Genomic DNA, 27,730 nt, shown 5'->3' on the forward strand with positions numbered 1-27,730 from the left:
AGCGCCGGGCCGGGGCCGGGCGGGTCCCGCCACGATCCCGGTTCGAGTCCGCGCCCGGCCCGGTCTCGGTCCCGGTCCGGTCTCGGTCTCTGTCCCCCTCCCACCGCGATGAACGAGGCGGTGTCGCGGCAAACGCGGGAGACTCTGGGGCAGGTGATCCGCAAGCCGCCGCTCACCGACGCGCTGCTGAGCAAGCCGCCCTTCCGCTACCTGCACGACCTGATCTCTGAGGTGAGGTCCCCCCGGGCTGGGTGGCAGCGCGGGGGATCCCCGGTGTGCTGTGTAAATCACGGGAGAATTGGGGCATTTCTGGGGTTTGGGGTGGGAAAGGCGCGTGTAGTGGTAGGAGAAGGGAGTGAGACTGACAGAGGCAGGGTTATTGGGATATTGGGAAGGAATTGTTCCCTGGGAGGGTGGGCAGGCCCTGGCACAGGGTGCCCAGAGCAGCTGTGGCTGCCGCTGGATCCCTGGCAGTGTCCAAGGCCAGGTTGGACATTGGGGTTTGGAGCAGCCTGGGACAGTGGAACATCGCAGAATCAGAGAATCACTGAGGTTGGAAAAGCCCCCCGAGATCACTGAGTCCAAGCTGTGCCCATCACCTTGTCACCAGCCCAGAGCACTGAGTGCCACATCCAGATGTTCTTTGGGCACCTCCGGGGATGGGGACTCCACTCCAAGGCCTGAGCACCCTTTCCATGAAGAACGCATTTCATGCCACACACACAATTGACTTTACTTCATTTATCTGGTCTTTTATTATTTATTTTAGTAAAAAATACTTCTGATTTTATGTAATCACTGGAAGCCATCATCTTTATTGAAGGGCAGTTGGGGCAGGTTATTTTTAGGGTATAATTGGGGAACTAAAACAAATATGATAATTGAGGAGGTAAAAATATCTCTTCATTGATATTCATTCTATTCTTCATATCTATTCATTGATATCAAGATAAGGATTGCAAAATCAACTTCCTTCAGAAGGCCATTGATGCAGTTCTGATGGTGACAGGAGAGCCACTGTCAGTGAAACCTGTGCCACACAAGATTTGTTGAGCAGAGGCTTTAAATGTTCCTAACTTACCCCATTTCTTCTGTTCTTTAGGTGATCAGAGTAACAGGCTTTCTGAAAGGACTCTACACGGATTTTGAGTTGAAGTCAGATAATGTCAAGGTGGGCATGGGACTTATTTATTTGGCTCTGAGTGTTCTGTGCAACTTGCCACAAGGTTCTTTTGCTCTTTTCTGCATTCAGCACCAAGGACCTGTTGTTATTTTTGTGAAGAAGTTGTAAAAGCTCCTGCCTGTGGGTTATATTATGCATTCCATGGGGTGAACACCTATGGATTTGTGCACAGATAGGTTTTAAATTATCTTGTGGTCTCTCAAGAGAATCCATGGCCCTAAACTTACTGCTTTGTGTATTTGTGTGTATGTATAAATACATATACAGGTGATATATAAATACATACCTTACATATCGTTTTTTAATATCCCAGGACTAACCTGTCTAGGATTTGCATTCCACAGTAGCTTTACTGCAGTATAAAACTGGCTGATGGCTGAAAGAAGAGGTTAATATTATTACTGAAAACTCCTTTTCTTACATCCAAGGGTGACTTTACTCTCTGTTTGCTGCTTTCCCCTGATTTTTGGCTGAGCTGATGCTGAGTTCTCTGACTCCCAACCTGATTTGGGAGCTTTGGTTGCTGATTCTTGGCAAACAAAGCAGTGTTTGTGTGTTGCCACTTAGGCAGCTGATCCCATGGTGTTTGTTTAACGTAGCAACTGAAGTGTGAGCTCTGGGAGCCTGACTTCTCATCCCTCCAGCCAGTTTAGCATGTTTTAGTCGCTGATTAATGCGTGTGTTTATTTCTGTGACTGCTCCTACCCCTGTCAGGATAACTAAAATTAAGTCATTTATAACCAAATTGTTGTTTGTTTTGGATTTATTTTTATAGTGTCCTTTGACTCAAAAAGCAAATTTGTCAGCAGTTCCTGATCACGTCTTTGTTGCATCTGCATGCTGCTGTCTCTCTGAGAATTTCTTTCATAAATTTCTTTCACAGCCCATGAGTCTGTGGGGTTTTCCAGAGATCAGGCAGAGGAGATCAAAATCCTGGAGTGTGGGGGAAGATGTCTCAACCTTGAGTTCCTCTTCCCAAAACTGGTCAGGAGGAAGACTTGGCTGCTTCCTTACTGTGATCTCTCTTGGAGTTGTAGAAGATCAGGAGAATAATTTTTATCTGAGTAATCAATAGGAAAGAGCTGTAATTAGGACTGAAATCGTGAAAGTTCCTTATTTGTGAGGACTTCTATAAAATTTTAATTGGCTTTACTTTGTTTATCTGGTCTTTTATTTTTTTTTCCTTCTGATTTTATGTAATCACTGGAAGACATCATCTCTATTGAAGGGCAGTTGGGGCAGGTTATTTTTAGGGTGTAATTGGGGAACTAAAACAAATATGATAATTGAGGAGGTAAAAATATCTCTTCATTGCTGTTTCACCAGGATAAGGATTCCAAAATCAGCTTCCTTCAGAAGGCCATCGATGCAGTTGTGATGGTGACAGGAGAGCCACTGTCAGTGAAACCTGCACGAGTTGTGGCTGGACACGAGCCCGAGAAAACCAATGAATTCCTTCAGGCAATTGGAAGGTGTTGCTTAAATAAGGTGGGACAGAGTTATTCAGATTTTATGCACACAGCAAACAGGGGCAGGTGGAGAGGGAATGACCTCAGGCTGGGCCAGGGCAGCTCAGGGTGGACAGCAGCAGGAATTTCCCCATGGAAAGGGAGCTCAGGCCTTGGCAGAGGCTGCCCAGGGAGCTTTGGAGTGCCCATCCCTGGAAGTGTCCAAGGAACACCTGGATGTGGCACTCAGGGCTCTGGGCTGGGGACAAGGTGGGGATCAGTCATAGGTTGGACTTGATGACCTTGGAGGTCTTGTCCAACCCAAATGATTCTGTGCCTTAATTACTCCTCTGCTGTCATTAATTGCACAGTAGAGACCCTGTAATAGCAATAACAGCAGAGAGAGTTCATGATCTTTAGCAAGAGTTTGAGCCAACTTCCCACACAAATGCATTCTGAATATTAAGGATTTTAATGTTCACTTTATTTTTTTGTCTTTTAATAACACTTATTAGATTTGAAGCACAAAATGAAGCCTCAGAATCTTTAAAATTTTGGGGTACAGACACACCAATTATACACTCAGTTTCTCACCTTTGACTTTATCTCCTTTCAGTCAAATCTGTTAATCGTGGAATGAAAGTAATTTTTCCACTTTGTTTTTTTAATTATGGAAATTGAATAATGGGGAAATTTGATAACTGGTTGAAAACAACTGCAGGGGCTGTTCCTACACAGAATTATTGCATTCTTTCATGAAATTATTATGTTTTTACACTGAATTGTTACATTCTTAAAATAATAATTAGTGCATTAATTATTTAATGAAGCAGTTTGCTCATTTCAGTGGTGTTTTTCTGTTCCTTGCAGCTGTCCAGTGATGCAGCTGTAAAAAGGGTCTTGGCTGGGGAAAAAGCTGATGCTAAAGGGAAACCTCCACCCTCTAAACCTCGAGATAAAGAAAGCAGAGAGCCCAAAGCAGAACTAAAAAGCCATAGGGATAAAGAGGTATCATTTGCATTTTTGGGGGGTTACAGGGGTACCATGATTTATTTGTTTGGGGTTTTTTTAGCATTTTTGTGTTTGTAGAGTCACTGTGCCATGTGCTGGAATTAATTTTTAGTGTTTGCCTTCTTTTTAGAGCAGGAGAGACACTGAAATTAAAGAGAGAAGCTCCAGCAGAGACAGAAAACACAAAGGAGATTTGAAAGACAGCAGAGAAAGAGAAAAGGAGAGGGATAAGCAGAAGAATAATGAAGAAAGGCACAAAGACCCTGAAAGAGACACCTTGAAAGAAGCAGAAAAACAAGAGAGGGAGAGAAGCAAAAGTAAAACGACCAAGCAAGGAAGAGAAACAGAAAAAAACAAAGGCAAAGGAGACCCAGAGCGAGGAGATGACCTCGGGCATGATAAAGGACAGGGAAGAGAGAAAAGACATGAAGGAGGAAGGGAAAAGGACAGGCTGAAAGGAAGAGACAAAGAAAAGGCCAGGGACAGAGAAGGAGACAAAGATAAGGGCAGGGACAGAGAAGGAGACAAAGAAAAGGCCAGGGACAGAGAAGGAGAGAAGGACAGAGAGAGAGGAAGAGATCGGGACAGAGAAAAAAATGGGGAGCATTTCAGGGAACATGGAAAGGAGAAAGCAGAGAAAAAGGTAATTGAAATGTTATTTTGGGGAAGAACTTGCCCCATGCTGTGGTTGGGACTGTGTTTGTTCCAGTGGCCTTCCATGTTTGCATTCCTGCTCATTCAGCAGGAAGGGACCTCATTCCAAACCCCTGCCATGGGCAGAGACACCTTCCACTGTCCCAGGCTGCTCCAAGCCCCAGTGTCCAGCCTGGCCTTGGACACTTCCAGGGATCCAGGGGCAGCCCCAGCTGCTCTGGGCACCCTGTGCCAGGGCCTGCCCACCCTCCCAGGGAACGATTCCTTCCCAATATCCCATCCAGCCCTGCCCTCTGGCAGTGGGAAGCCATTCCCTGGGTCCTGTCCTGCTCCAGGCCCTTATTCAATTCCCTCTCCATCTTTCTTGCTGGCTCCCTTCAGGTGCTGGAGGGCCTTCTCAGAGTTGGAAGTGGATGGCGTTGAAGGTCTGTTCGAACCCAAACCTGGGTCCCAAGTCTGGGATTCAAGGATTTTAAGTCTTAAACTGCCTTGAGAGCCACCTCTTCATTGCTTTCCATTTTGTTGTTATTCTATGTCCTCTCCCTCTAAATGTTTCCCATTCGGTCATTCTATTCTGTTGGTAGAAATTCAGGATTGATGGACACCCAAATGCTTCTCTTGGATCTAAACCAGTTCATTTCTTTCCAGCCCTCAGATTTAGAGGAATCCATGCTTAGAAAACCACAGAAGCCAACTAAAGACAGCAAGTGCCAGCCAGACACTGAGGTTAGTAGTGGAGGAGGTAGGAATATTCAAAGTGTTGCATTTTGATTTGAGAATCCGCTTGAAAACAATGTAGGGTTGAAAGGTAGGGAAATGTCAAGTTTTAGGGCTGGGAAATACATGAGATAGATGTTTCCCTGGATTTTTTTGTTGTTTTTTATTAGAAATTTCTCTGTGCTTGGACCAAAAAAAAAAGTCTACTCCATTTATTTCATTTTGCAGATTTTATTACTGTATATTGATGTTTTGGACACTTCTTAGGATCACAGACTGGTTTGGGTTGGGAGAAAGCTTAGAGCTCATCTCTTCCAACCCCATGCCGAGAGTTTTCTTTATCCTCAGAATCTTTCCTGGAAATCTGATAGGGTTTTTGTATTTATTTTTGAATTTTAGCACAAGTTACTGTTTTGGAAAGAAACTGAGTCCAGTGTTGTTTCAGGGTCCATGCTTTGCAGCTGGAAGAGCAGCTCAGTGCCCCTGCACAGAAGCTGCTGCTTGTGACACCATTGTGCCTCCATCTGCTGCTTCCTGATGACCTGAGGCAGTTGGGGAATTATGGAGCCACGTGGCCAAATGTTTAAAGAGGGAGACTTCAGTCAATGAACCTACACAGGCTGAGGAGAAACAAGGCAGGATCCCAAATCTAGCAGGAGTCTCTGTACCCACTGACATTGTCTTGTCTTCCCCATGAGATGACATCTATGGCTCTTCCTTGACTCTTTAAGTTATTGGCAATGGGAGGGAGAGCTTATAAAAGAGGTTTTTATTTTTAGCCTCCAGCAAATATTCATGGCCAAGTCAAACTTCCTGCAAATTGGGTCCCTAATGGAAATTCTGAGCCTCATCCCAAACTCTCGTTGTGCTCTTGGGCACCAGAATAATGCAGCGGGGCAGTAAAGTTTCATTTCCCCTCCTAAGTGCTTTTGGGAGGGATTCCAAGGCTTTGGAATTATTACCTTAAATCCAGATGGCATTCCTGCCTCTGCCTGCTTGTGTAACAGCAAAGGTGCTTGTTTCTGAGGTGATAAAAACACAAACTTTAGAGCAGAGTGTGGCAAATGTCATAATCTTAAAGCTGTGGAAGGGAGAGGTGACATGAAAATGTGCCCAGTGAATTTTGGGAGCTGAGATAGCTGCAAAAAGTGATCTAGAGGGAATTCCAGCAGGAAATCATTGGGAATTACATCTGCTGGACTAGGGTTGATCTTCTGGTCCTCACAGAAGTTTGCCAGCCTTTATTTCCAGGATTTACCCTGGTTTAACCCCTGTGGCTCCATTTGAGTCACATGGCAGGGAAACAAATGTATTCAAAAGCAAGCAAACAACTTTCTGTGCACATGAAGGACATTGAATCATATTTTGTGGTCTCTGCTGCAGAATTAATAACTCTTCAGCAACTCTCTTTAGCTTTTTCTATGTATTTTTTCTATTGATAGTTACTGTATATATATATATATATATATATATATTCACTGCAATAGAAGTGAAACAGTTCGAGGCAGTACCCAACAAGTCAGCCACTGTTTTTTTCTCCTCAGGATTCACCTATTTTAACTTTTTACAGCATTTAGTGTAGAGAACAGATCAATTTAGTTTTTTTTTTTTAATATTCTACAAGTACAGCAAAACTGTCACTTCAAGTTTAGTCCCTGGCTTTGCTTAATGAGATTTTCTCTATTCATGCAAATCTCAGTTTTTCTTGCTGCTAATTATCGACAGCAGCTTTCAAATCTGCTTAAGGCTGACTTTTTTTTGTAATTTGAATGCATTTTTCTGTTGCCAAAGAAACTCTTAGTGTTACCCAGTGTGCAGTAGTCATCACATGGGTATCCATAATTTTCTGGAGCTAGAAGAAAGCAGGGATAAGTAGGAATTAAGAGACATTTGGCTACCACATGGCAATCAGAAGCTGCCTCAAGGCTGGCTTTTGCATCCCGCAGTTTGGGATCAGGGTTGAGTCGTGTTCTGTTCACTCTCAGTCCATCTCAGGGAAAAAATCAGATTTAAAATGGCCTTTTGGACGTTCTAAATAATGGAGATCATTATTATTTAGACTTGACAAGAGGTGGAGGAGGTCAGAGCATCTGGTGCTGGTTGTGGCCACGGAACAGGTAAATAATTTCCCCCCGAGGCCAAACACCTTGGAAAAGTCTCTTCCATGTTTCCCATGGCAGCTGGAACTCTTGGCTAAAGCTTTCTGTAATATCCTGTCACTTCTGGCCACTTGCAGAGTGGGTTTGATTTTTGCCCTGCAAACTCTATTGCTCTGGAAGTGGTCACTTAAAGCAGCCTCTAAGTCCTGCCTAATGAACTTCTGTTCATCTTGGAAGTTATTTTGGTTATGTAATGAAACTGTGGAATTAAAAAAAAAAAAAAAAAAAGATAGCAGAGAGATTCCATGGAAATCTGCAGGAAGTGGTTCAAATATTTCTGTTCTGGAGCTGGGAATGTCCCTCTCTCTGGTGTCACTACATCAGAAATCCATCATTTAAACTTGCTTTAGAGATTTTCCTCATCTCTTTGTGTTTGAGAAGTTTTAATTTGCAGAATCTAATACCAATAAATCATCATCTTGCGAGATTTCATGTGAGGAAAAGGTAATTGATCGATGTTTTCCTAATAAGTCCTATCAGCACAGCACTCAAGTTGGCCTTAGCAGGTGGAGATCTTTCCTTGTATGTGGTTTTATTTATATAAAATTATACCTGCACACTTTATATTGCAGAGATGGAAAAATACCTCTTGGCACTGTGGATTTAATTAGGAGAAAAGTACTGTGGAGCGTGGATGGAATAAAACTGCTGTTCACAGACTTAATTCTTATTTATTATTAGAGAACCATCAGCAGAGCTGATGAATTAGAGGGGGAAATCACAGTGGCTTATTTTATAATGAGCTTTGAAACACTAGCAAATGTTTTCTTCTGTCTTGAAGTGAGACTTGGCCTCTTTGAAGGTTAATAATGAGGACAGAGCAGCAGCCTGGATGGTTTGCAGAAGGCTCTGGATCCTCTCCACATGGAAACATAATTACTCAGGCCTGGGAAGCGTGCATGTATCCATCAAGGATTCCACTGTAATGTGTTTTTTCCAGGATGGTGTGAGATGAAGTGTAAGATTTCCCTTTAATGGCTCCAGTGGCTGCTTTTCAAAGCCTTGAAGGGGAATAACCTCTTTTATCTCCCTCTGGAAAGCCCCCCAGTCATAAATATCGTGGGCTTTCTGTTTTTGTGTGCTGCCATAGTGGGTAAACGTCAGCTTTCACCCTGCACCTGCTGCACCAGGCTGCACATGTGGCTCCACAAAAATCCTGTTTGTAGCCATATAAATAAATGACCAAATCCCCTCTTGCAGCAGCCTCAGCCCCTCTTGCCAGCTCCCTCCCCACCTGTGCTAATAATGACCTCACCCAGAGAGCTGCTGGGGCTGGAGTGTGCCAGATGTGCTTCTGACAGGGTTGGAGCTTTCTTTTCCCTCCTTCCATGGTGTTGGGCTTGTGGAGGTTAGTATGAAGAATTAAAATTAAGATGCATCACTTGAAGGTTGGAATTCTGCCTGGTTTTCCTTAGAACATGCCAGAATTTCCTAAAGAGGAAAACCACTTCCTTCTGGTGGAAGGTGTCCCTGCTCTGGGCAGGGGGTGGAAGGGGATGAGCTTTAAGGTCCCTTCTACTCAAACAATTCTTTGATGGCATAAAAATGGCAGAATTTGTGGTTCTCAGGTTATCAGTAGAAACATTGGAGGTCTTTTCCAACCTTTATCGTGATCAACAGGGCTGACAAAAAATCTTGGATGAAAACTGCAAAAAAAGAAAAGCAGATAAGGAAGAAGATCCGGGAAGGTGCTAAGCATATCTCAGGATTTTGGGTAATAGGCAGGATTTCTATCCAGGGAAGTTGCCATTTAAGTAATGGACTGTGCAAGCTTGGTAGCACAATTTTTTCAATCCTTGCTTCTGTTTTGGACTGAAGTCTAAAAGGTTTTTCATCAGGTTGAAGAGGAGCTGTGTGTCTGATGCAGCTGAAACACAGAGGTTTGAGAGATTGTAGGAATCTTCCTCCTTTTTGTAACCTTTTTATTCCGTGGGGTTGGATACTCTTAGTTTGGAAGTTGTTTTTCCATCAAATAAGTTCACATGAAAGAAAATAGCTGGTATTCACCCAGGAAAAAATATCCACAGGTTGTGAGGGAAACAAACTCAACATAAATGTGTGGATCAGTTATTTAGTCAACATTTGATATCTGTATAATACTAAGAAAAGCAACACAAGGAAGTAAATTTTAGATACAATATTTAAATCTACTGCTATATAAATTTGTGGGCTTTTATTTATTTTTGTTTTGTTTTGTTTTGTTTTGTTTTGTTTTCCAGAATGAGACTCCTGTGAGGATATCAAAGCAGCCTTCAGCAAAAGGATCAAGGCATCGCTCCAAGCCCGGAGGAGAAGGTAACCACAGGGAGGATATTGTTATTTCTGTCAAATATGCTGGAGGGTTATTGAGTAGGAATAGCAGAAATACTTAAATATCCTCGTTTATGATTGTCAGGGTTTGGTTTGTACTTCCAGCCTGCATTTGTGAATCCAAGAGGCAATTTTCCTGCCCGGATTTGGGATATAGGAAGTGAGACTCGGTTCCTTTTGCTCTCATTTTCCGTGCACAGTTGCAGATACAAATTCAGCCTGCTTTTGGTATTTTCTGTGTAATTACTCTCTAAATGAGCTTTTAGACTTGTCTGCAACTATTTCTGGCATTTAACATTTGTTGAATGTTTACAGCAGAGCAAAGTGAAGGTTTGAGCCTTGAAATGGCTTTAATTTGGTTTAATAGGCCGTTGGGCCAGGCTTTCCAAATATATTACTTCTCTGTGGAGGTGCTTCCTTGCAATTATGTCACCAACTTTTGTAATTCAGCCCTTAAATATTGTATTTACACACTGCCTGGAACGTGGATTGTCTTCAGGATATCCCAAATATTGCACATCAGGAAGAAAGGAATCTTAGCTTAGCACTGCCATCCCTTTGTGTAGGAAACTAGGAGGAAGAGCCTGGAGAAACTCCTGGATAAAGACTAAATGTGGCTGGTACCCAGAGCTCAGACAGCAGCAGTGGAACTGCAATTTCTGTCTGTATTTCAGTGCCTTTCCCCCTCCTCTTATTTCAGTGATTCATCCTAATTCCCTTTCAGTGCTTTGTGCCCCTGGTATTTTAATCCTAAAGAAGTCGTCATTGTACACAAATCACTTTAATGTCTCTGTTCAGAAGATACAGTGACACCTGTGAGTTGATGCCTGTTAAAACCAGCCAGCACTGATTAAAAATTGGTGCTGTTTAGACTAATGAAGATCTTAATGCACTTAATTAGCCAGTCTCATTATTATTAATCTATATAAAGAGATGGTGTGTTGCTGGGTGTCTTCCCAAGCACCCATGTGGTTTTTGGATTTCTGTTTTAGGTTTTCATGTGTCTGAGGCAAAATACTGGAGTTATAGCAGTCCTGCTTTCAGGATAATGAATAGCCCTGTTTGGGCACCTTGAATACCTTGGAAAAATGCTGGCACTTGGGATCTGAATGTGTGTTAATTTAGGAGCCTCATTCAAGTTGGTGCTAGAAAATAGAAATTTTGATGTCACATCTCTTGTGCTGTGAAGTCTGAATAATTTGGCAGCTGAAAAATCCCTGTCTGGATTCCATTAAAACTGCAGCCTTACTTTACTACTCAGTGATCCTTAGCTGATCCTAGAACTTCTTTTATTTCCCAAGATTTCAGTATGATTTGTTTTATATGGCACTAAACTGCAGTGACCAGACACACCCCATTTATAGGGTTATCCCTTTAAAACCAGAATCCAGTTTTCCTGATAAGTTTAATACATGGAACGACTTTAGGGTGAATATTTTAAAATACTCCTCCTTCCCTGATGCATCACTTAAATTTTAGTTTACCAGAGCCAGGAATATTTTGGGGCATTACTCCTCTTTTTTTTTTTTTTGACACAGTGGGGCTGCCATAATCCAGAGGGTAGGAAAACTTTCTGGAGCTGTGCTGATGCATGTTGCACACTGGTGATGATGATCAGAGCTTTCTATTTTATCTTCTATTAATTGGAAATAAATCAATGTACAACAGGAGGGAATGTCTCTTCTCTGTGGGCAGATAAATAATAGAGGTTTATGCTGAATATTTCAGGAGTTCAGTCAGCACTCATTTGAAAAGTCTTTGTGCACCTTGAATGTGATTTATTGACACTGAAGAGGGTTTATTAAACCAGGGTAGCCCTTAAAGAAATCCTAGCAGGTATTTAGCTTGGCTTTTTATTTTGAATTTTTATTGGCTCTTGGGTTTCATTTGGCCATAAACTGGTTTGTTACAGGAGCTGTGGACACGAGGAGTGTGGCAGATGGGATTTCAGAGGATGGTGCTGCTGAGCTACAGGAGAGAAATGAACCAGGCCTTGCAGAAAAACAGAAAGGTAGGGAAAGTGCCATGGAAAGCCCAGCTGGAGCATTTGGGTCAAACCATGCAGCTCAATGATGTAAGGAGGGTGATTGACACTTAATCCAACGGCTGCCATGCGTTTTAATCACATCTGATTCATATTCTGCCTTGAAAAATGTCCTTCCCCTGATAAAGGAATTCTAATTTCTTTTTCCTATTCTTCTTTCCTGTCCTTTTCCAAGAGGCAGATGCTGCACCTGAATCCCTTGGTGGCTTGTTCTCTGTAAGAAGTGAATCTTTGCACGTTGCCTTTTTGTGCAGTTCTTTGGGAGTCTCGGTGTTTGCATTTTACAGGATTCCAGAGGAAAATTCCACCATCCCTGCATTCTTACTCCTCCATTTCCCCCCCGCCCCAAGCTGGATATAGCTCCCAAAACATGGATTTGTATCCAGCTACAACACCCATGGAGCCATGGAAGCAAAATGCAGGAGGAGGAGCTGGAATTGCAGCAAAAAGCTGCATTTTTGTTCCCTCCAGATCCACATGCTCAAGCTGCTTGGGAGAATGGATCCCATGGATGTGGGAGGTGTTCCCAGCCCACCTTTTGGCCTCCAGGGCCTCTGGCTGTAGCAGCCTGATGAAATATGGATGGATGGCCAAGACATTTGTGTGACCTTCCCCAGCTGGCAGAACTTCCCTGCAAATTCCCTTTCATCTCTTGGAGCTGTCTTGTCATTTGGGATGCGTCTGGGATGGAAAATGAATTCATGTTATCATTAGGATGGATGTAAGAGGAGAACCCCCAGGTTCATTATTGATTTGGATTGGATCCCCTGCTGTATTCTGAATCAGAAGAATAATGAAGGTTGGAAAAGATCTCCAGAATCATCAAGTCCAACCTATATAGTCGACCTTTATTTTATTGACTGATCTTGATTTTCAGCTTTATTCACCAAGGCACTGTAAACCCTTCATTTTTTAGGTTCAGGACCTTTAAGTTCCCAAATCCAAGCCATTCCATGATCCCAGGATTATAAAACATTGTTTATTAGCTGAAATAAACTGATTTTCCTGGATCTTTTAGAGCACTATTTCTGTCTGCTTCAGTTATATTTTGTTGCAGAGCAATGAGGCTCTGTATCCCAATTTTCCTGGCCCTGGGAGTAGTTCCCAGGTTCTGGATGTAATTCCTGTTGTGTGCTTCATGCCTGACTTGATCAGATTGCAGAATAAATAGAACTTTTCTGAAAAATCAATATATTTGTCATTTACAGATTAATTTGCCAGAGACTCAGTAACATTCCAGTGACAAAAGAACAACATACTACATAGCTGAAAACTTTAAACACAAAAAAGTGCTTTTTAATAAATCAAGCCCTTCTCTAATGCTTTTTGTCCTTTTTGTGATGTATTATGGAATTTTCAAACATAATTAGGCTGAGTTTAGATGCTTTGAGTAGGCTTTACTCAAGGCGTAGCCACCACCTCAACCAAGAATCCCAGTAGGGGAAGGGAAACAAAAGCATTGAGTGAGATGATGTCATTTTCACAGAGGGGGGAATTTTACAATATTAAGAAACTTATAAAGAATTTTAACTGTTTTTTTCAGTGCAGTGCTAAGATTCCAAACGCTGACATAAAAAACCGAGGTTTTCCTGGCCCATCTATGCCCCAATTTTATGTTGTTCTGTTTAATAGAAAGAGAAGAGGAGAACATGGCTCCTGAAAAGCCTGGAAATGGAGAAGCACCTCCTGATGTCCCACCTCAGCCTTCCCAAAGGTGTGTTTCCATCCTTTATTATGTTCTTAGTCTATAAACTGTTTCCATGGAATGTTAGCAACATTTTTGAGGAGAATATTGCATTCCCTCTGTGCATTCCCTAAGGGTGGGTGTTATGGATAAGGTGAATTTGCTTTTTAATTTGAATGTTTGAATTTTATTTTATTTTATTTTATTTTATTTTATTTTATTTTATTTTATTTTATTTTATTTTATTTTATTTTATTTTATTTTATTTTATTTTATTTTATTTTATTTTCTCAGCAAAGACTTGTGTTGCTGTGTGAAATGAAATGTGAAATGTGAAATTGATTTTTTCCCCATTCCCACTGTTATTCCAGGCGGATTCCCCGTCCTGGCAGCGCGAGGCCAGCACCTCCACGAGTGAAACATCGGGAGAGCACCGAGCTCTTCATCCCAGAAAGGTGAGGGATGAGGGAAATGCAGAGTGGATGTTCCTTGGAGCACACCCTTCCCAGCTCCTCTGGCTTTACCAGTTTGGGGTGGTCACCTCATGGTGGGGACATGTGGAATTCCCATCCCTAGAGTGTCCAAGGAAGGCTTGGATGTGGCACTCAGTGCTCTGGCTGGGGTTTGCTCACAGGTTGGACTTTGAGAACTTTTCCAGCCTCAGTGATTCTGGGATTCTGTGATCTTTTGATGGCTCTTAGTTGAGTTTAGTTTATTCTGGACAGATCTCAGTATTTCCATTCATTCCCCTTTTCCTTGTGTCCCTGGCAGGAGCGGCAGCGCCAAAACAGCCCCAAATGTGATCAGGGAGCAGCAGGATTCTGATGAGGAGGACGAGCAGTTCGTGGTGGAGGCAGCAGTGCCCCTGCCAGAGATGCCAAAGGTCTGCTCCTGGTGCAGCTCACTGAACCTTTTTCCCTATTTTGTTTGGAATGTCCAGCCTGGAGAGGAGAAGGCTCCAGGGAGGGCTCAGAGCCCCTTCCAGGGCCTGAAGAGGCTCCAGGAAAGTTGGAGAGGGACTGGGGACAAGGGATGGAGGGACAGGACACAGGGAATGGCTCCCAGTGCCAGAGGGCAGGGATGGATGAGATATTGGGAAGAAATTGTTCCCTGTGAGGTGCTGGCACAGGGTGCCCAGAGCAGCTGGGGCTGCCCCTGGATCCCTGGGAGTGTCCCAGGACAGGCTGGATGGGGCTTGGAGCAGCCTGGGACAGTGGAAGGTGTCCCTACCCATGGCAGGGGGTGGAATGGGATGAGCTTGAAGGTCCACCCAAACCATTCCACAATTTCCTGCCTTGTTGAAATATCCCCCAGCTGAATATTTTTGAATAGTTCCATATTACAGCAATGCCAACTTTTTTGCAACTAAAGCTCTCTTCCTGCATGTGTAGGAGCCAGAAGTGGAGCTGGGTGAGGATCAAAAGCATGGTACGTTTGCTTTTATCTATATTTATACAGATCTAGAATCAACCCCTGGGTTTAAACCAAATGCTGAACACTTAAAATGCTGAACAGAGCAGTAAAATCCCTCCTGAGGGAAGGGGTTTGCAACGTTTGCAGGAAAACCAACTTATTTACCCAGGCTTGTTTTCCTGTGCAGCTGGATTGACAACTGTGTTAAGGACACATTTTCTATGCATCCTCAATGTCAGCAGGATTTAAAATTCTGCATAAAGCTCATGAATTAAAGTTTCTTCAAGTGTCAGGTACAGCTTGTCAGCTCTGAGATACGAGGCTGGATTTAAAGACAAGTTCTAGAAAAGTTTGGGAGAAAAAAGGTCAAATAACAAATACCTTGTGTGTCAGTGTTTAAAATACAAAATAAAACGCTGATTATGTTGCTCTAAAAGTTGTCTGCATTGAAAAAACAAACCAGTTGGGTTTTGTTTTATTGTCTGAATGTTAAAAACTGTTTAGTGTCCACCAATGCTTAGAAAAATCTGATTTTTCAACAGGTGGGCTGGTGAAAAGAATCCTAGAAACAAAGAAGGATTATGAGGCATCACAGAAATCATCCCAGACCACAGACAGGGTGAGGTGGCAATGGCCTTCAAAGAACTGGGAGATCAAATGTTGCAACTGTGACCTTTTTCTTTGCTTGAACTGTGTTTTATTCCAGTTATGATCAAGCTTTTCTCTGTCATGTCTTGTTTTGCTCATGTGATTTTTTTCCCATAGTTGAGACAGGGAGGGTGGATTTTGGTTTTGCTGGGTTTTGCAGGGTTTTTTGCTATTTTGATCACTTAGAAAGTGTGTGGGAAGGATCTAGCAGTGCTCACAAACCAGAAGCAAAAGCTTGTACCCCCCATATTAGAGTGTCTTCCTCTTACAGTGTAGAGCTCTAGCTTTGTCTGCCTTGCAGAGTTCCTGGTGTGAGAGGCAGCCAAGGCTGAGATGGACTCTTGTGATCCCTTGGCCCCATGGAAAATTCCCAGATCCAGTCTGATGTGCTGGGGAGAGGCACTGAGGCATTGAAGTGAAAAAAGTTTCATAAAATTAGACAAGTATGTGATGTTTTGGGGAGGTGAATGCATTTCATGAGTTCTTCTATCTTCCAATCACATTTATTTTAATCTTAATTCAGTATTGTAGGGTTTTCCTACATTTCCTACAATTCTTTTCAGGAATGGTCTGTGGTGTTTGAGACCAGCTGTTCCCAGAGCTCTGTGAAATCAGTGGTGATTCTGGAAGACTTCTGAAGCAGACTCCTGTCTGCCTCTTTTGGCTTTTCCTTTCTTTTCCAGCACGTTGGGGTGGCAGATGTGACTCTTGGGGGAGTATCCTCCTTTCTGGAGTTTGGGATTGGCTGAGATCCAGGCCTGGGAGGCAGTTCCTTTTATGTATTGCAAAGGCTGGGGTTGATGAGCCCAGGCAGGGCTAGGTGGGATATTGGGAAGAAACCCTTCCCTGGGAGGCTGGGGATGCCCTGGCACAGGGTGCCCAGAGCAGCTGGAGCTGCCCCTGGATCCCTGGCAGTGTCCCAGGTCAGACTGGATGGGGCTTGGAGCACCCTGGGATAGTGGGAGGTGTCCCTGCCCATGGCAGGGGTGGGACTGGATGAGCTTTGAGGTCCCTCCCAGCTCAAATTCCTCTGGGATGATTCTATACCTGAAGAAAGCAAATCCTTCTAAAAAGAAGAAAACACCTTTAGATTGATGCCCATGATCTGTTAGGAGTGGTTTTAGCTTTATCCAACTTGATGAATTGCATCCATTTGTTAGAAATGCGCTTCTTGTGGTCTCTGTGGTCACTGGAGCACCTCTGGCTGTTTGGCATGAGTTTATCCAGCGGGAAAATTTGCCTGCTTGGCAAAATTCTGCCTTTTGAGAATTGTTTGGATACAAAGAAGGGTTCTAGGTTGAATCTGCTGTTTCTTCAGCAGCTCCAAAGCTCATTCCTGAGCTGGCACTTGAGCCCAAGCCATGCTGCTGTCCCTGTTCCCGGGTTTCTAACTAGATGGTGCTGTTGGATCATCAGTCCCCAGGCTCAGTTTAGGAGCAGCATTAGGAATTCATTAATGCTCAGCACTCCCTCACTGTGGGCTGCCCTGTTTGGTGGTGTGTCCTGTCCAGCACTGGGCATGGGACAGGATGGAGGGGGAGGATTCACACAATCACATGGATTTCAAACTCAGGAAACTTCCTCTGGTGTCGGTGCTAAATTTTCAGGTTGGCTTTTTTTCCTGACTGTGAGTAACAAACTAAACCAGCCCCTTTTTGACCCCTTCAATATTTTTAAATGGCCAGTTGTAACCCTCTACAATCACCATCGAGTCCTATCCTGGTTTTCAGCCCCTGAAACATTCATTCAGTGCTTGTTTGGCTTTTGTTGCACTCTGGAAGCCCTGCTCTGCGTTAGCAGTGCTGAGAATAGACAACTCATTCTGGAAAAAAACCTGCTGACTTCCTAATCCGTCACGTGGAAACCTGCCCAAGCTCCTGGAATACCATGGGATCGCCTGTCCCAGCAGCTGGCTGCTACTGCAGGAGGCTCCTGTGCTGCTTCTGCTTTTCAGATTATGGTGTGGAAGTGCTTGGGAACCAGAGAGGGAGTCTGGTTCTCCTGAAATTGTGATCCACAGAGAAATGTGGTTCTCCTGGAATTGTGATCCAGAGAGGAGTCTAGTTCTGTAATTGGGATCCAGAGGGAAGTGTGTTTCTCCTGAAATTGGGATCCAGAGAGGAGTGTCATTTTCCTGAAACTGTGATCCAGACAGGAGTGTCATTTTCCTGAAATTGTGATCCAGAGAGAAGTGTAGTTTTCCTGACAGCAGAGTTGAATGGAAAAGATGATTAAAAATGCTTGGAGTGTGTGACAGGCACTTGACAGTTCAGAAAACAAGAGCTGGAGACACAATTGAATCCTGGGAAATGATTTTAGAGAAATTACTGTGACAGTAAAAGTAAAAAAATCCCAAATTTCCAATGTGGCCTTGCCTCTGGGGATGTTTCTCTGTTTATTTAATCTGTTTTCCATCAAACTCCCCAGGAGAAATGTCTTCTGCATTGGGGTACAACTGTATTCCAAACTGTGTTGTGCATCACAGAGTGAAATTAAGGGTACTGCCATATTTTTGCAGTAAGGTATCCAAAAATCCAGGGAATACTTGAAAGAAAAGTGGCTTTGGGAAATTGCATCTTCCTTCTATCTGTCACTAGAATGTTCATCCTCCCTCATTTTATTAAACAATTCAATACTTCCAAATGAAATGAAATAGTTTCTCACTTCTGTTCATTAGTCTTTAAAGCCTTGATCTTCTGCTAGTTGGGAAAATGAAGAGGGAAGAAAATAGCAGGCTGAGTGCTGCAACTTTTGTTTAATACATTATTAGCTCCAGTATTCAGCAAAAAAAAATGATCAGTGGGTATACCTGATTTATTTGGGATTAATCAACCAGAAATGAGGTGAAGTTGGTGGATTAATACTTAATCCAAATGTAACACTGGTGCCCTCTCAGGGATGTTTCACACCTTCCAGCTGCTGATGGCTGGGGAACATTTATTTATGTTTAAAACATTCCTCTAAAACCCTTTCTGTGCTGTGTTTCCCAAACATGCATTTGCTTTTTAAGGAGTTTTAATAAAGGAAAAGAAGGGAGAAGGAAGGAAAACTGGGACTTTCATCATCTAGGTTTCGCATGTGCAGAAACTTAAAATAATATACACAATTTTGAGGTCAAACAAAGAGGTCACTCTGGAAATACACAAGATTTTTGCTGCCTTGATTAGCTGTGTTCAGCCTAACAAATTCCTAAAAAAACTTCCTAAATGTATTTGTTTAGAATCTAAGCCTCTAATGTTAACCAGAGAAAGAAACAGATGTTCCATTTTGTATTCCACTTCATTTATTTGACGTGTGGAAAAACGTAGGCAGGTTATTAAATAGCTGAAGCAAGTGGGGAGAACAGAATTCCCATCTTTGCACTATCCAAAAGGGCTTCAGAAAAGCAGCGGCTTGGAGGCTTCTGGGAGGAACAAGTGGGATTGAATAGCTCAGCACCTGGGCAATATTAACTTGAATTACCAGTGTGGTACATTATGCACTTAGAGCTTAGGACAGATCTAATCAGTGCTGATTCTGTTTGTTTGAAGAGCTGCAGGTCATTGATTTTGACATTAAAAAATCACGTTTTTACATTACAGCTCTGGGGTGCCCTCCAGTCCGTGCAATTAATGTGCTGTGTTAAGCAGCTGGAGTCAGAAATCCCATCATTTAGGTGTTTGGAGGAGGCTCATCATTCCCACCACAGCATCCTGCCAGCTTGCTGTGTCCTCAGGAATGCTGACAGGGAAATGGAGGAGTTACCTATGGAAGGGTTTTCTCCTCCGTGACATCTCTGCTGATGCTGATGTGATGCTAACTCAGCGGGAAATCGCGGCTGCAGGCCCAGAGCTCCTCAAAAGCAGGATTTGTAAGCCAGCAGCCGAGCAGCACAGGAGCTCAGATGGAGGGAGTGTGTGCTCCAGGCTCCTCACACAGCTCCCAGCTCGCAGGGAACAAAAATGTGGCCCCCAAGCAGTCATGCTAGAAACTGTGAACACAGGAACAAGGCTCTGGCCACTCTTGGGATAATCCTGGTGTCAGAGCTCCTTTGTGTCCCAAACCACAGAATTTCTGTCCTGTGGGTGCAGTATAAATCCAAGTGAGCCAGCAGATGGATCTGTGGACACAAAGGATGTGTAAAAGTGGTGAGGCAGCTGTGGTTGCCCCCCAGGAGGGGTGCAGTGTGTAAAGGACACAGCACAGGGCCTGTCATGTCTTTCAAGGTGCTGGGGCACAGCCTGGGGGGAGGGAAGTTGTTTAACACAAGGAGCAGGTTTATTCCAAGTCCTTTTTCACCAGGAAAGGCTGCTCTTTTGGGAGGAAGAGGTTCTGCACACGGAGTGTGAGGAGGAAGGGAAGGCTGGGCACAATTGGCATCAGTGTGGCATCGTGGGTGAATGAATGTGCTCTGCTGTCACTGATTACAGCTGGAATAATCTCCTGGCTTGTCTTCTCTGGCTCAGAATTCACAGGGCTGGAGCCCCTCTGCTCTGGAGCCAGGCTGGGAGAGCTGGGGGTGCTCACCTGGAGAAGAGAAGGCTCCAGGGGAGAGCTCAGAGCCCCTGCCAGGGCCTAAAGGGGCTCCAGGAGAGCTGGAGAGGGACTGGGGACAAGGGATGGAGGGACAGGACACAGGGAATGGCTCCCAGTGCCAGAGGGCAGGGATGGATGGGATTTTGGAGAGAAATCCTTCCCTGTGAGGGTGGGCAGGCCCTGGCACAGGGTGCCCAGAGCAGCTGGGGCTGCCCCTGGATCCCTGGACGTGCCCAAGGCCAGGCTGGACACTGGAGCTTGGAGCACCCTGGGACAGTGGGAGGTGTCACTGGAATGCCAGGGGTGGCACTGGATGGGCTTTAAGGTCCCTCCCAAGTCAGACCATTCCATAATTCCATTATTTTGTTTTGTGTGCTGAATACTGCCCCAAATACAGGAGATTTTGGGAACTGACTTCTCCCCAGGAATGCAGGGTGGGTGTGTGGGCTGGGGTGGGTGTTCATCAACAGGTGAAAATTCTAGCTCTTTTTTTTTTGGAAGGATTAAATATGAACTGAAGGGAAAACCACCACCCTCCAAAAAATAAAAAAAAAAAAAAAAAAAAAAAAGAGAGAGGAGATTGAAAAACCTCTCTTGAAAGAGCCATTCTTCTATTTTCTTGTGGATCCTTCCAGCTCAGGAGCAGGTCAGACTGAGTCTGGGAAATGTAGTGATAAAGAACATTGTGTCTCCAACTCCTTGGCCTGTGCCTGAACCCCATACCTGGCATCAGCAGAAAAAGCATCCTGTTCATTTGAAATGCTTTAACATTTACTGTTTCCCCCCTGGTTCTGTGAAAGAGTTTCTTATGGGGATCCCTGGTGGATAGTTACAATCTACTTAAAACACAGACTCTGTAAAAACCAGGAAAAGAAAACACCCTTTATGATCAAAAAATATATTTTATACTGTAAAAACAAAGGCCCCACCTTGTTGGTTTTGCACTGGATATATCCCAGTTACTTGTCCAAAATGAAGTTTGTGCCCTCTCCTGTAGAAAGAGGTGGGGGGAAATGGTGGAGCTCAATAAAATTGTGATTACTTGGGTCTGTTTTCCTAGTGGGACATAATAATAGAGTTAAAAGGGGCTGTAGAAACTATTAAAATGCTTGATGGATGCTTGTACTAATTTGACTCCTATTTAAAAAACTGTTAATTAAAAAAAAGAAAGGGGAAGGTCTAAAAGTAAGCAAATGCTGTTTCTTGAAATTCTGGTGGTTTCTGGAGCCTTGTTGATAATTTCCCTCTTCTTGATTAAAAGAGAAAATTCCTGCTTTCAGATTTCTCAGGTCCCTGCACCCAAGCCCACATTGTGTTCTGCTCACATTGAGGTAATGGGAAAAGCAGCCTTTTTTTCCCAGGAATCCAAAGTAAACATTTATCTTGGTGCCTTATGAAAAACATGGAGGAAAGGAAACGTGTTGGGCCTACAGAAGTGATCCAGCCTTTTATACAGGGATAATTTATTGATTCTGGGGCTGTTGTGAAAGGGGAGTTGGTTGAGGTGTAGGGCCTAATGAAAAAGCCTGGAACAATTCGGATTCTGGCATTTTTCTCCCAGCTGAAAATCTCCTGTTACGCGTTTGTGCAGAGCGAGCAGAGGTGGCACTCGGGGCTCGTACCGCCCACGTTGCCGGCTGTAGGGAACCATCTGCCATCATTCCCGAGATTTTAACCCATAGCTGCAACTCTGGAGCTGGGAACAGGCTCTAATGGATTTCTCTCCCCTTGAATTCTTTAAAATCAGCATGAGTTGGCAAAGCTCGAGAGTGTCACGGTGATAATGCTGAGCCTTGCAGGACCTGGAATTGCGGCTGTCCTGTCCCTGGAATGTCCGAGGGCAGCTCGGACGGGGCTTGGAGCATCCTGGGGTAGTGGAAGGTGTCCCTGCCCATGGCATGGCTTTGAGGAACTGGATGGGCTTTGAGGTTCCTTCCCACCCAAAGCTCTCTGGGGTTCTGGGATCCTGGTAGCACAGGTGTTAATGAGCCAGAGGAAGAATGGATGGTGATTTCTGACTTGTGGGATGAGGGACACAACGAGCCCCTTGAGCTCCTGAGCCTTCAGGTTGGGAACTCTTTCTTGGGAGGAAATTTTGCTTGGATTTTTCTTGAAACTTGGGAGCTCTTACACCACTTCAACATCATATGAGTGTTTCAAAGACAGTAATTTTAAATTTTTTTCCTGTTTTTATTTTTAAACAAGCCTGTTGATGAACCTGTATAAATACTATTTGCTAGATTTTTATTTCAAATAGCATTTAATAGATTTTTAGTGGTGTTATGTTTCAGTTCTTGCAATACCAGTTGGCCTTGATGATCCTAAAGGTCTCCAGCCGTGACAATCCAATAATTCCATGACTGACTTTGGATGGGATAATATTTTCTCCTCTTAATCTCACTTTTAAAGTATTCAACTCCACAAAGAACATGCTGGAATTACAGGGACACTAGAATTAATTTTCAGTATTTACTAATACACTTTAAGGAACTTATTCATCAAAAATATTCCAAATTTTTTTTTTTTATTTTGCTTGAGCTTTTCAAGCTGCTGTGTGTTTCAGCCTGGAATATTTCAGATTGTGAGCTGGACCTGTGTTTACAGACCTGTGTATTTGTAGATCTGTATATAGATATGTTCTGTATCTAAAGCATACAATTCTGTCTCGCTTCTTTACTGAATTGTGGGGTTTTCATTTCTATTTTATTTTTTTATTTCTATTTTATTTTGATCCTGTGCTTCCCTGTGGAGGGGAAGTGTGGCTGCTTGGTCTGTCTAGGTATCATTACAAGAATGAGAAGTAGAATCACAGAACCATTTTGGTTGGAAAAGGTCTCCAAGTCCTGGGGAACCCCACTGGTGACCAATCCCAGCTGGATGTGGCCCCATTTCCCTCTCTGGGCCAGTTTTTATCCCATGAAAACTGCACTTATCCAAGCCACAGACTGCCAGCATTTCCAGCAGAATGCCTTGGGAAACATTCCAAAACTTGGCATTTGGAAAGTAGAAGTGAAGCAGGTTTTCACACACCAACCCTCAGATAATGGCCTGGCTGAGTCTTCTCCCTTCTGAGAGAGCTGGATTTGAAATAAATTCCTTATTTCTTGGCTGAGCCTTTGGATAATGGATGGTGGGGAGGAGAGGGGTGAGGGTTTGGAGCACTTAGCCAAGAAAAAACAAGGGAATGGGATTTTTTCCTGGGAAGCTGTTGGGTCTGATACAACTCTGCTGATGGACTGGACTTCCCAGTCTCATGTGGAAAATCCAGTGCTGTGGATTGAGCCTCTCCTCTGGCTTTGATGAGCAGAGAGTAGGAAAAGGAGTAGGAAAAGAGTCAGGATAGAGAGAGAAGGGCTTGAAACGCTGTGAGATTGCAGCTCTTCCATTCTAAAGGCCACCAAAGGCAGGGCTGGCTCCGGGAGAGCTCTGGGTGCCAAGGTTCTGTGGTGTGCTGTGGAAACACCTGCTGCTCCGAACGGGAGCCAGTTCGGGCCGTGTTGTTTTTAACAGCTGAGCCAGCGCTCCTCAAGTGACTTGGGCAGCAAAGGGACGGGGTCAGCAGCATTTGCCAGCCCAGCCCAGTTTATTTGCCAGCTCTAATTAAACCACTCAGACATAAACCCCCAGTAAAGTCAGAAATCCGGCGTTTTCCTGCGCCGCGTGTGTGGCACAGCACGGGCAGCAGCCCCGAGCGAGCCTTCGGATCTTGGGCAAAGCATTTTCCTCAAACACATCTCTCCGTGTCCCCGAGTCCTCCAGCCAGCCCAGGGCTGCTGAAATGTGCTTGGCAGGAGGCCCTGCAGCCTCCAAGAAGCCAGCTGAGCAAACAGCCCCTGGCTCGCACAGGAAGCCAGGCAGCTGGGAGGAGGGCAGGAGGGGACAGCAGGATGGATTCCCTGTCCCAGCACTGCCACCTCCGTGTTTAGCAGGAATTGTGCCTAGGAATTGGCTCATCCTCTGTTGGGGTGGCAGGGAAAGGCCTTCCCAGTTGTCTGGCATGTAATAAACAACCAGAATGACTTTAAATAAACTCTACTTCAAGCTCTGCGTGTCTGGGTTTGAGGATTTGACCTGCAGGAATGTTGGAAAGAAAGAAAAACAAGGTTGTTTTTTCTGTGTGGGGGAGAAAATCCCATTGGGCTTTTCCTTAATGGCATTGCTGGAGTAAGATTATTCCAGTGTATTAGCAGCGTGGCATCACTTTGCTCTTTTTCCAGCATCCTTTTGCTCCTGCTGGCTTTGCCACTGGAGCAAACCCTGAGTTTGACTTGCAGTGAGCTGAGAGGCCTCAGGAGCTGCACCACAGAGACTCTGCTGGCTGCACATGAGGGAAGTAGCACAAGCCCAAATTCCTTTGGAGTAGTGGAGTTTATGGAGGGCACACCTGCAGGCTGTGTGGTTTTACAGCCGTGAACAGGAGTGCAGGCAGGGGATAACCACGGGCTGTGTCAGCTCCAAAGTGCTGTTGTTAGGAGCAGCATTAGGAGCTGGAAATCCAGATATGGAGAGTGGAGGGAGAGAAGCATCTCGAAAGGGCCGATGCAGAGGACTTTGGGATGGGTTGGCACAAAGAGGAGGCTGTGCCCTGGAGCTCCCACACAGCAGCAGAACTTGCTGCTACTTTCAAAGCTTGCCCAGAGAAGCTGTGGCTGCCCCTGGATCCCTGGAAGTGTCCAAGGCCAGGTTGGACAACTGGGGCTTGGAGCAGCCTGGGACAGTGGGAGGTGGGACAGGGGGTGGCATGGGATGAGCTCTGAGGTCCCTCCCAACCCAAACCATTCTGTGATTCCATGAATCTTCTCTTCCATTTGAGACTGTCATAAACACTTCACCAGCTGCTTCCCAGTTTGCAGTCTCCAAACATCCATCATTCAGCCTGCAGCAACAGTTTTCCCTAATTCTGATGCTTTCCCTGTTCGTCCCTTTTGTTAGGAGAAGCCAATTGTCTCGGAAGCATCCAGGAAAAGGGAGAGAGACTTGGTAGCCAAAGAAATCGAGAAGTTCCAGGTGTCCATTCAGACTGTGTGCCAGAATGCCTTTAGGCTGGGCAGGATTGTGGATTACATCCAGGAGGACATGGATGCCATGAGGAATGAGCTGCACACGTGGCGCCAGGAGAACAGGGAGCACGCGGAGGCTTTGCAGAGGGAGCAGAGGTGAGTGTGGCCAGGGGCAGCTGGGGTTCTCTCTTGAGGCAGATTTTAGGGGCCCTTAAAGCTTATACTGAACCCAGAGCAGGGGTGGATTCCTAAATCCCAGCCTGCTCTCTGTGCCATGAATTCAGCGTGTTCTGGTGTGAATGGCAGTAGTTGAGACAGCTTTGGCCTTCCTTGTCTCACCTCTGTGTCTTTATTCTCCTTGAAAACAGAACATCCCTTCCAGCTGTGTGTGCTGTGATCTTAAACATGGAGTAGAGATCCCATGGTTGGGATCCATGTTTTTGGAGCCATACTCAGCCCAGAGAGATTTGCTGCTCCCTGAATCCATGTGCAGAAGCAGCATGGAGGGATTTTTAGCTGAGCCCTCTCCTGGTGCACGGCAACATGCCAAATGTGAGCCCCACATCAGTGCAGTGAGGCACTTCCAGTCCTTCAGGACAGGATTACAGAGCAGCAGCTGTGGAGAAGACAGTGCTTCCCACATGTCCTGGCATTGGGAAGCTCATCCCTGGTTGCTTTGCTTCTGTGACAGACACTTGCAGGGTCCCAGTGAGGGAATACCTGTGCAATTCCTAGCGATGCCTTTGGTGATTTATGTGGTAGAAAGGAGGGGAAAACCAAATGATTTGGAGATCTGGACTTTAGCTGGTGAGCCCTTGAGTGACTGGGTAATTCAGAATGGCAGCAGGCTCCTGCAGACTGGCATTTCCTCTGGCTGTCCAGTGTCCTGAAGATAAGCAACATTATGGAAGGGGACACATTTGTTTGAAAACCATTTCCTCATTCCATTAAGATGCAACCTGTGTTCATTAATGTAGGATTCATGAAATTCCCTGTTTGTGTCGCATTGCCTGTCCTTGTCAGCAGCTCCTGATGGCTCCTTCTCTGTATTGTGGAATCATGGCATAGCTTGGATTGGAAGGGACCTTAAAGCCCATCCAGTGTCACCCCTGCCATGGCAGGGACACCTCCCACTATCCCAAGTTGCTCCAAGCCCCAGTGTCCAACCTGGCCTTGGGCACTTCCAGAGATCCAGGGGCAGCCACAGCTTCTGTGGCTCTTGTTCCAGAGTTTAGCAGAAGAACCAGATGAGCCAAGAAGAGATTTTTACTGTTGAATTATAGGTGATCTCATCAACAATATTTACCTCTATCCATATTATTAGCTTTGTCTTTCTGCTTCTTATTCCAAACTTTCTTTCAGGAAGGGTGGGAACAACTCAAAGGCCAGGCTGGACGAGGCTTGGAGCACCCTGGGTGTCCCTGCCCAGGGCAGGGGGTGCAACTGGATGGGCTTTAAGGTCCCTCCCAACCCAAACCATCCTGGGATTCTGTGATTCCATTAAATACTTTGCAGACTTTCAGGTATTGAAATGTACTTTCTTGGAGGATGAAATAACCTGAAGCAGCTTGAAAGTTTCCAACAACATCCTGCTTCTTTGTGTCTCTTCCAGCATCACAGACAGCGCTGTGGAACCACTGAAAGCTGACCTGGCTGAACTGGAGCAGCTGATTAAAGACCAGCAAGACAAGATCTGTGCTGTAAAAGCAAATATTTTAAGGAATGAAGAGAAAATCCAAAGAATGGTTCTTAGCATAAACTTGTCTTCAAGAAGGTGAAGAAGAGGGAAAAGAAATGGAAGAGCCTTGGGACTCACTGACTGACATTGCTACCAAAAAACCAAAACCCAAGTAGCAGATATGCCTTGTTCAGATATAAAATGTTTAGGGACCAGAACCCTAAAGATGATATAAAAACCCCATTATTGCATTGATTTTTAGATGTTGATATTATGCAGGGTAAAATTACATTCATTTGAATGCTCAAGTTGCAGAGCTATTAAAATAACTTGTTTGTTTAAATGTGAGCTGCTGGTTCTCACTTCCCTGTCCCTCCCTGGCCACTTCTCCCTTCATCTCCTTCTTATCTCCCCTGAAATTCCCTCTGAGCACACTGTCCTGATAAAAATAACTCATTTTCCCCCTTAAATGTTCCAAACTCCTGCAGGTCAGAAGGTCCCTGAATCCTGTTCAGGGCTATCAGGAATCTGATTAGGACCAAGTGAAAATGCAATTCAAGCATCACCACATAAGGGAGCTGAAGTGTTTTATCTGCACAGGTGTTAATTCCATTTTTATTGCATATGTTCATTTGGAAAGGATTAATTTAAGTACCTGTTTCCTCCCCAATGTGTGTCCTTGTAGCTTTTTCTACGGGAATAATTCCACTGATTTTTCTTTAGTGAACTGCAGATGTCTGGAGTGTTTTCCTAATGACCCTTGGAGTGTTCTGCCCATGAGAGTCCAGCCTTAGTGATTCCTAAATCTGCAAAGAGTGTTAGTGCAGACACAACTGTGTGACTCTGTGCTGGGTGCAGAGGCTTTAGTCCCCTGCAAGGCTCTTGCCAAGGATTTTATGATGTTGTTTGGGTTGTGGGTGAAATGTTAGTGGCCTTGTTTTTCCTTCCTTGATTGGTGTATCTATGTTTTTTGGGGTTGTTTGGTTTTTTGGTTTTTGGGGTTTTTTTTTATTTATTTTTTCTTTGTGGTTTCTTTATCTGGTGTCTGGACCTAAAAATCTACCAAATCATCATCATAACGTGAGTGTTCAGGGCGTTAAGTACAGACATTTGGAAGGGTGGGAGGCTTTGCTGTGTGGGGTTTTGGAGGGGGTGGAGAAGCATTTTGGGACTTGGGAAGGAAGAGGAGAAATGTTTTAGTCTCTTGTAACAACAGCCTGCGACACTGAGCTCTTTGTGTTTGCATGGCCCTTTTCCAATACCTGA

General features: G+C 44.5%; 1 protein-coding gene across 2 annotated transcripts; it reads left to right on the top strand.

Annotated features, from left to right (window-relative positions):
* IFT54 (intraflagellar transport 54) lies at positions 1–26,946 on the top strand. Of its 2 annotated transcripts, XM_088059270.1 has the most exons (16): positions 1–231; positions 1,103–1,171; positions 2,510–2,671; positions 3,502–3,639; positions 3,773–4,149; positions 4,180–4,285; positions 4,945–5,022; positions 9,392–9,467; positions 11,395–11,493; positions 13,159–13,240; positions 13,582–13,665; positions 13,982–14,093; positions 14,602–14,638; positions 15,166–15,242; positions 24,719–24,942; positions 26,399–26,946. In XM_088059270.1, exons 1-16 carry the CDS (start codon positions 109–111, stop codon positions 26,562–26,564), a joined length of 2,010 nt encoding a protein of 669 aa, XP_087915396.1. In that variant the 5' UTR covers positions 1–108; the 3' UTR covers positions 26,565–26,946. The 2 variants fall into 2 exon arrangements, with proteins under 2 accessions (XP_087915396.1, XP_014116705.1); XM_014261230.2 differs by having other exon boundaries at positions 3,773–4,285.
* The last annotated feature ends 784 nt before the right edge of the window (positions 26,947–27,730 follow it).

This window comes from Pseudopodoces humilis, chromosome 8 (assembly GCF_049639895.1).
Source record: "Pseudopodoces humilis isolate 2021_Gansu_Grassland_sample_001 chromosome 8, ASM4963989v1, whole genome shotgun sequence".
Classification (NCBI taxonomy): domain Eukaryota; kingdom Metazoa; phylum Chordata; class Aves; order Passeriformes; family Paridae; genus Pseudopodoces; species Pseudopodoces humilis.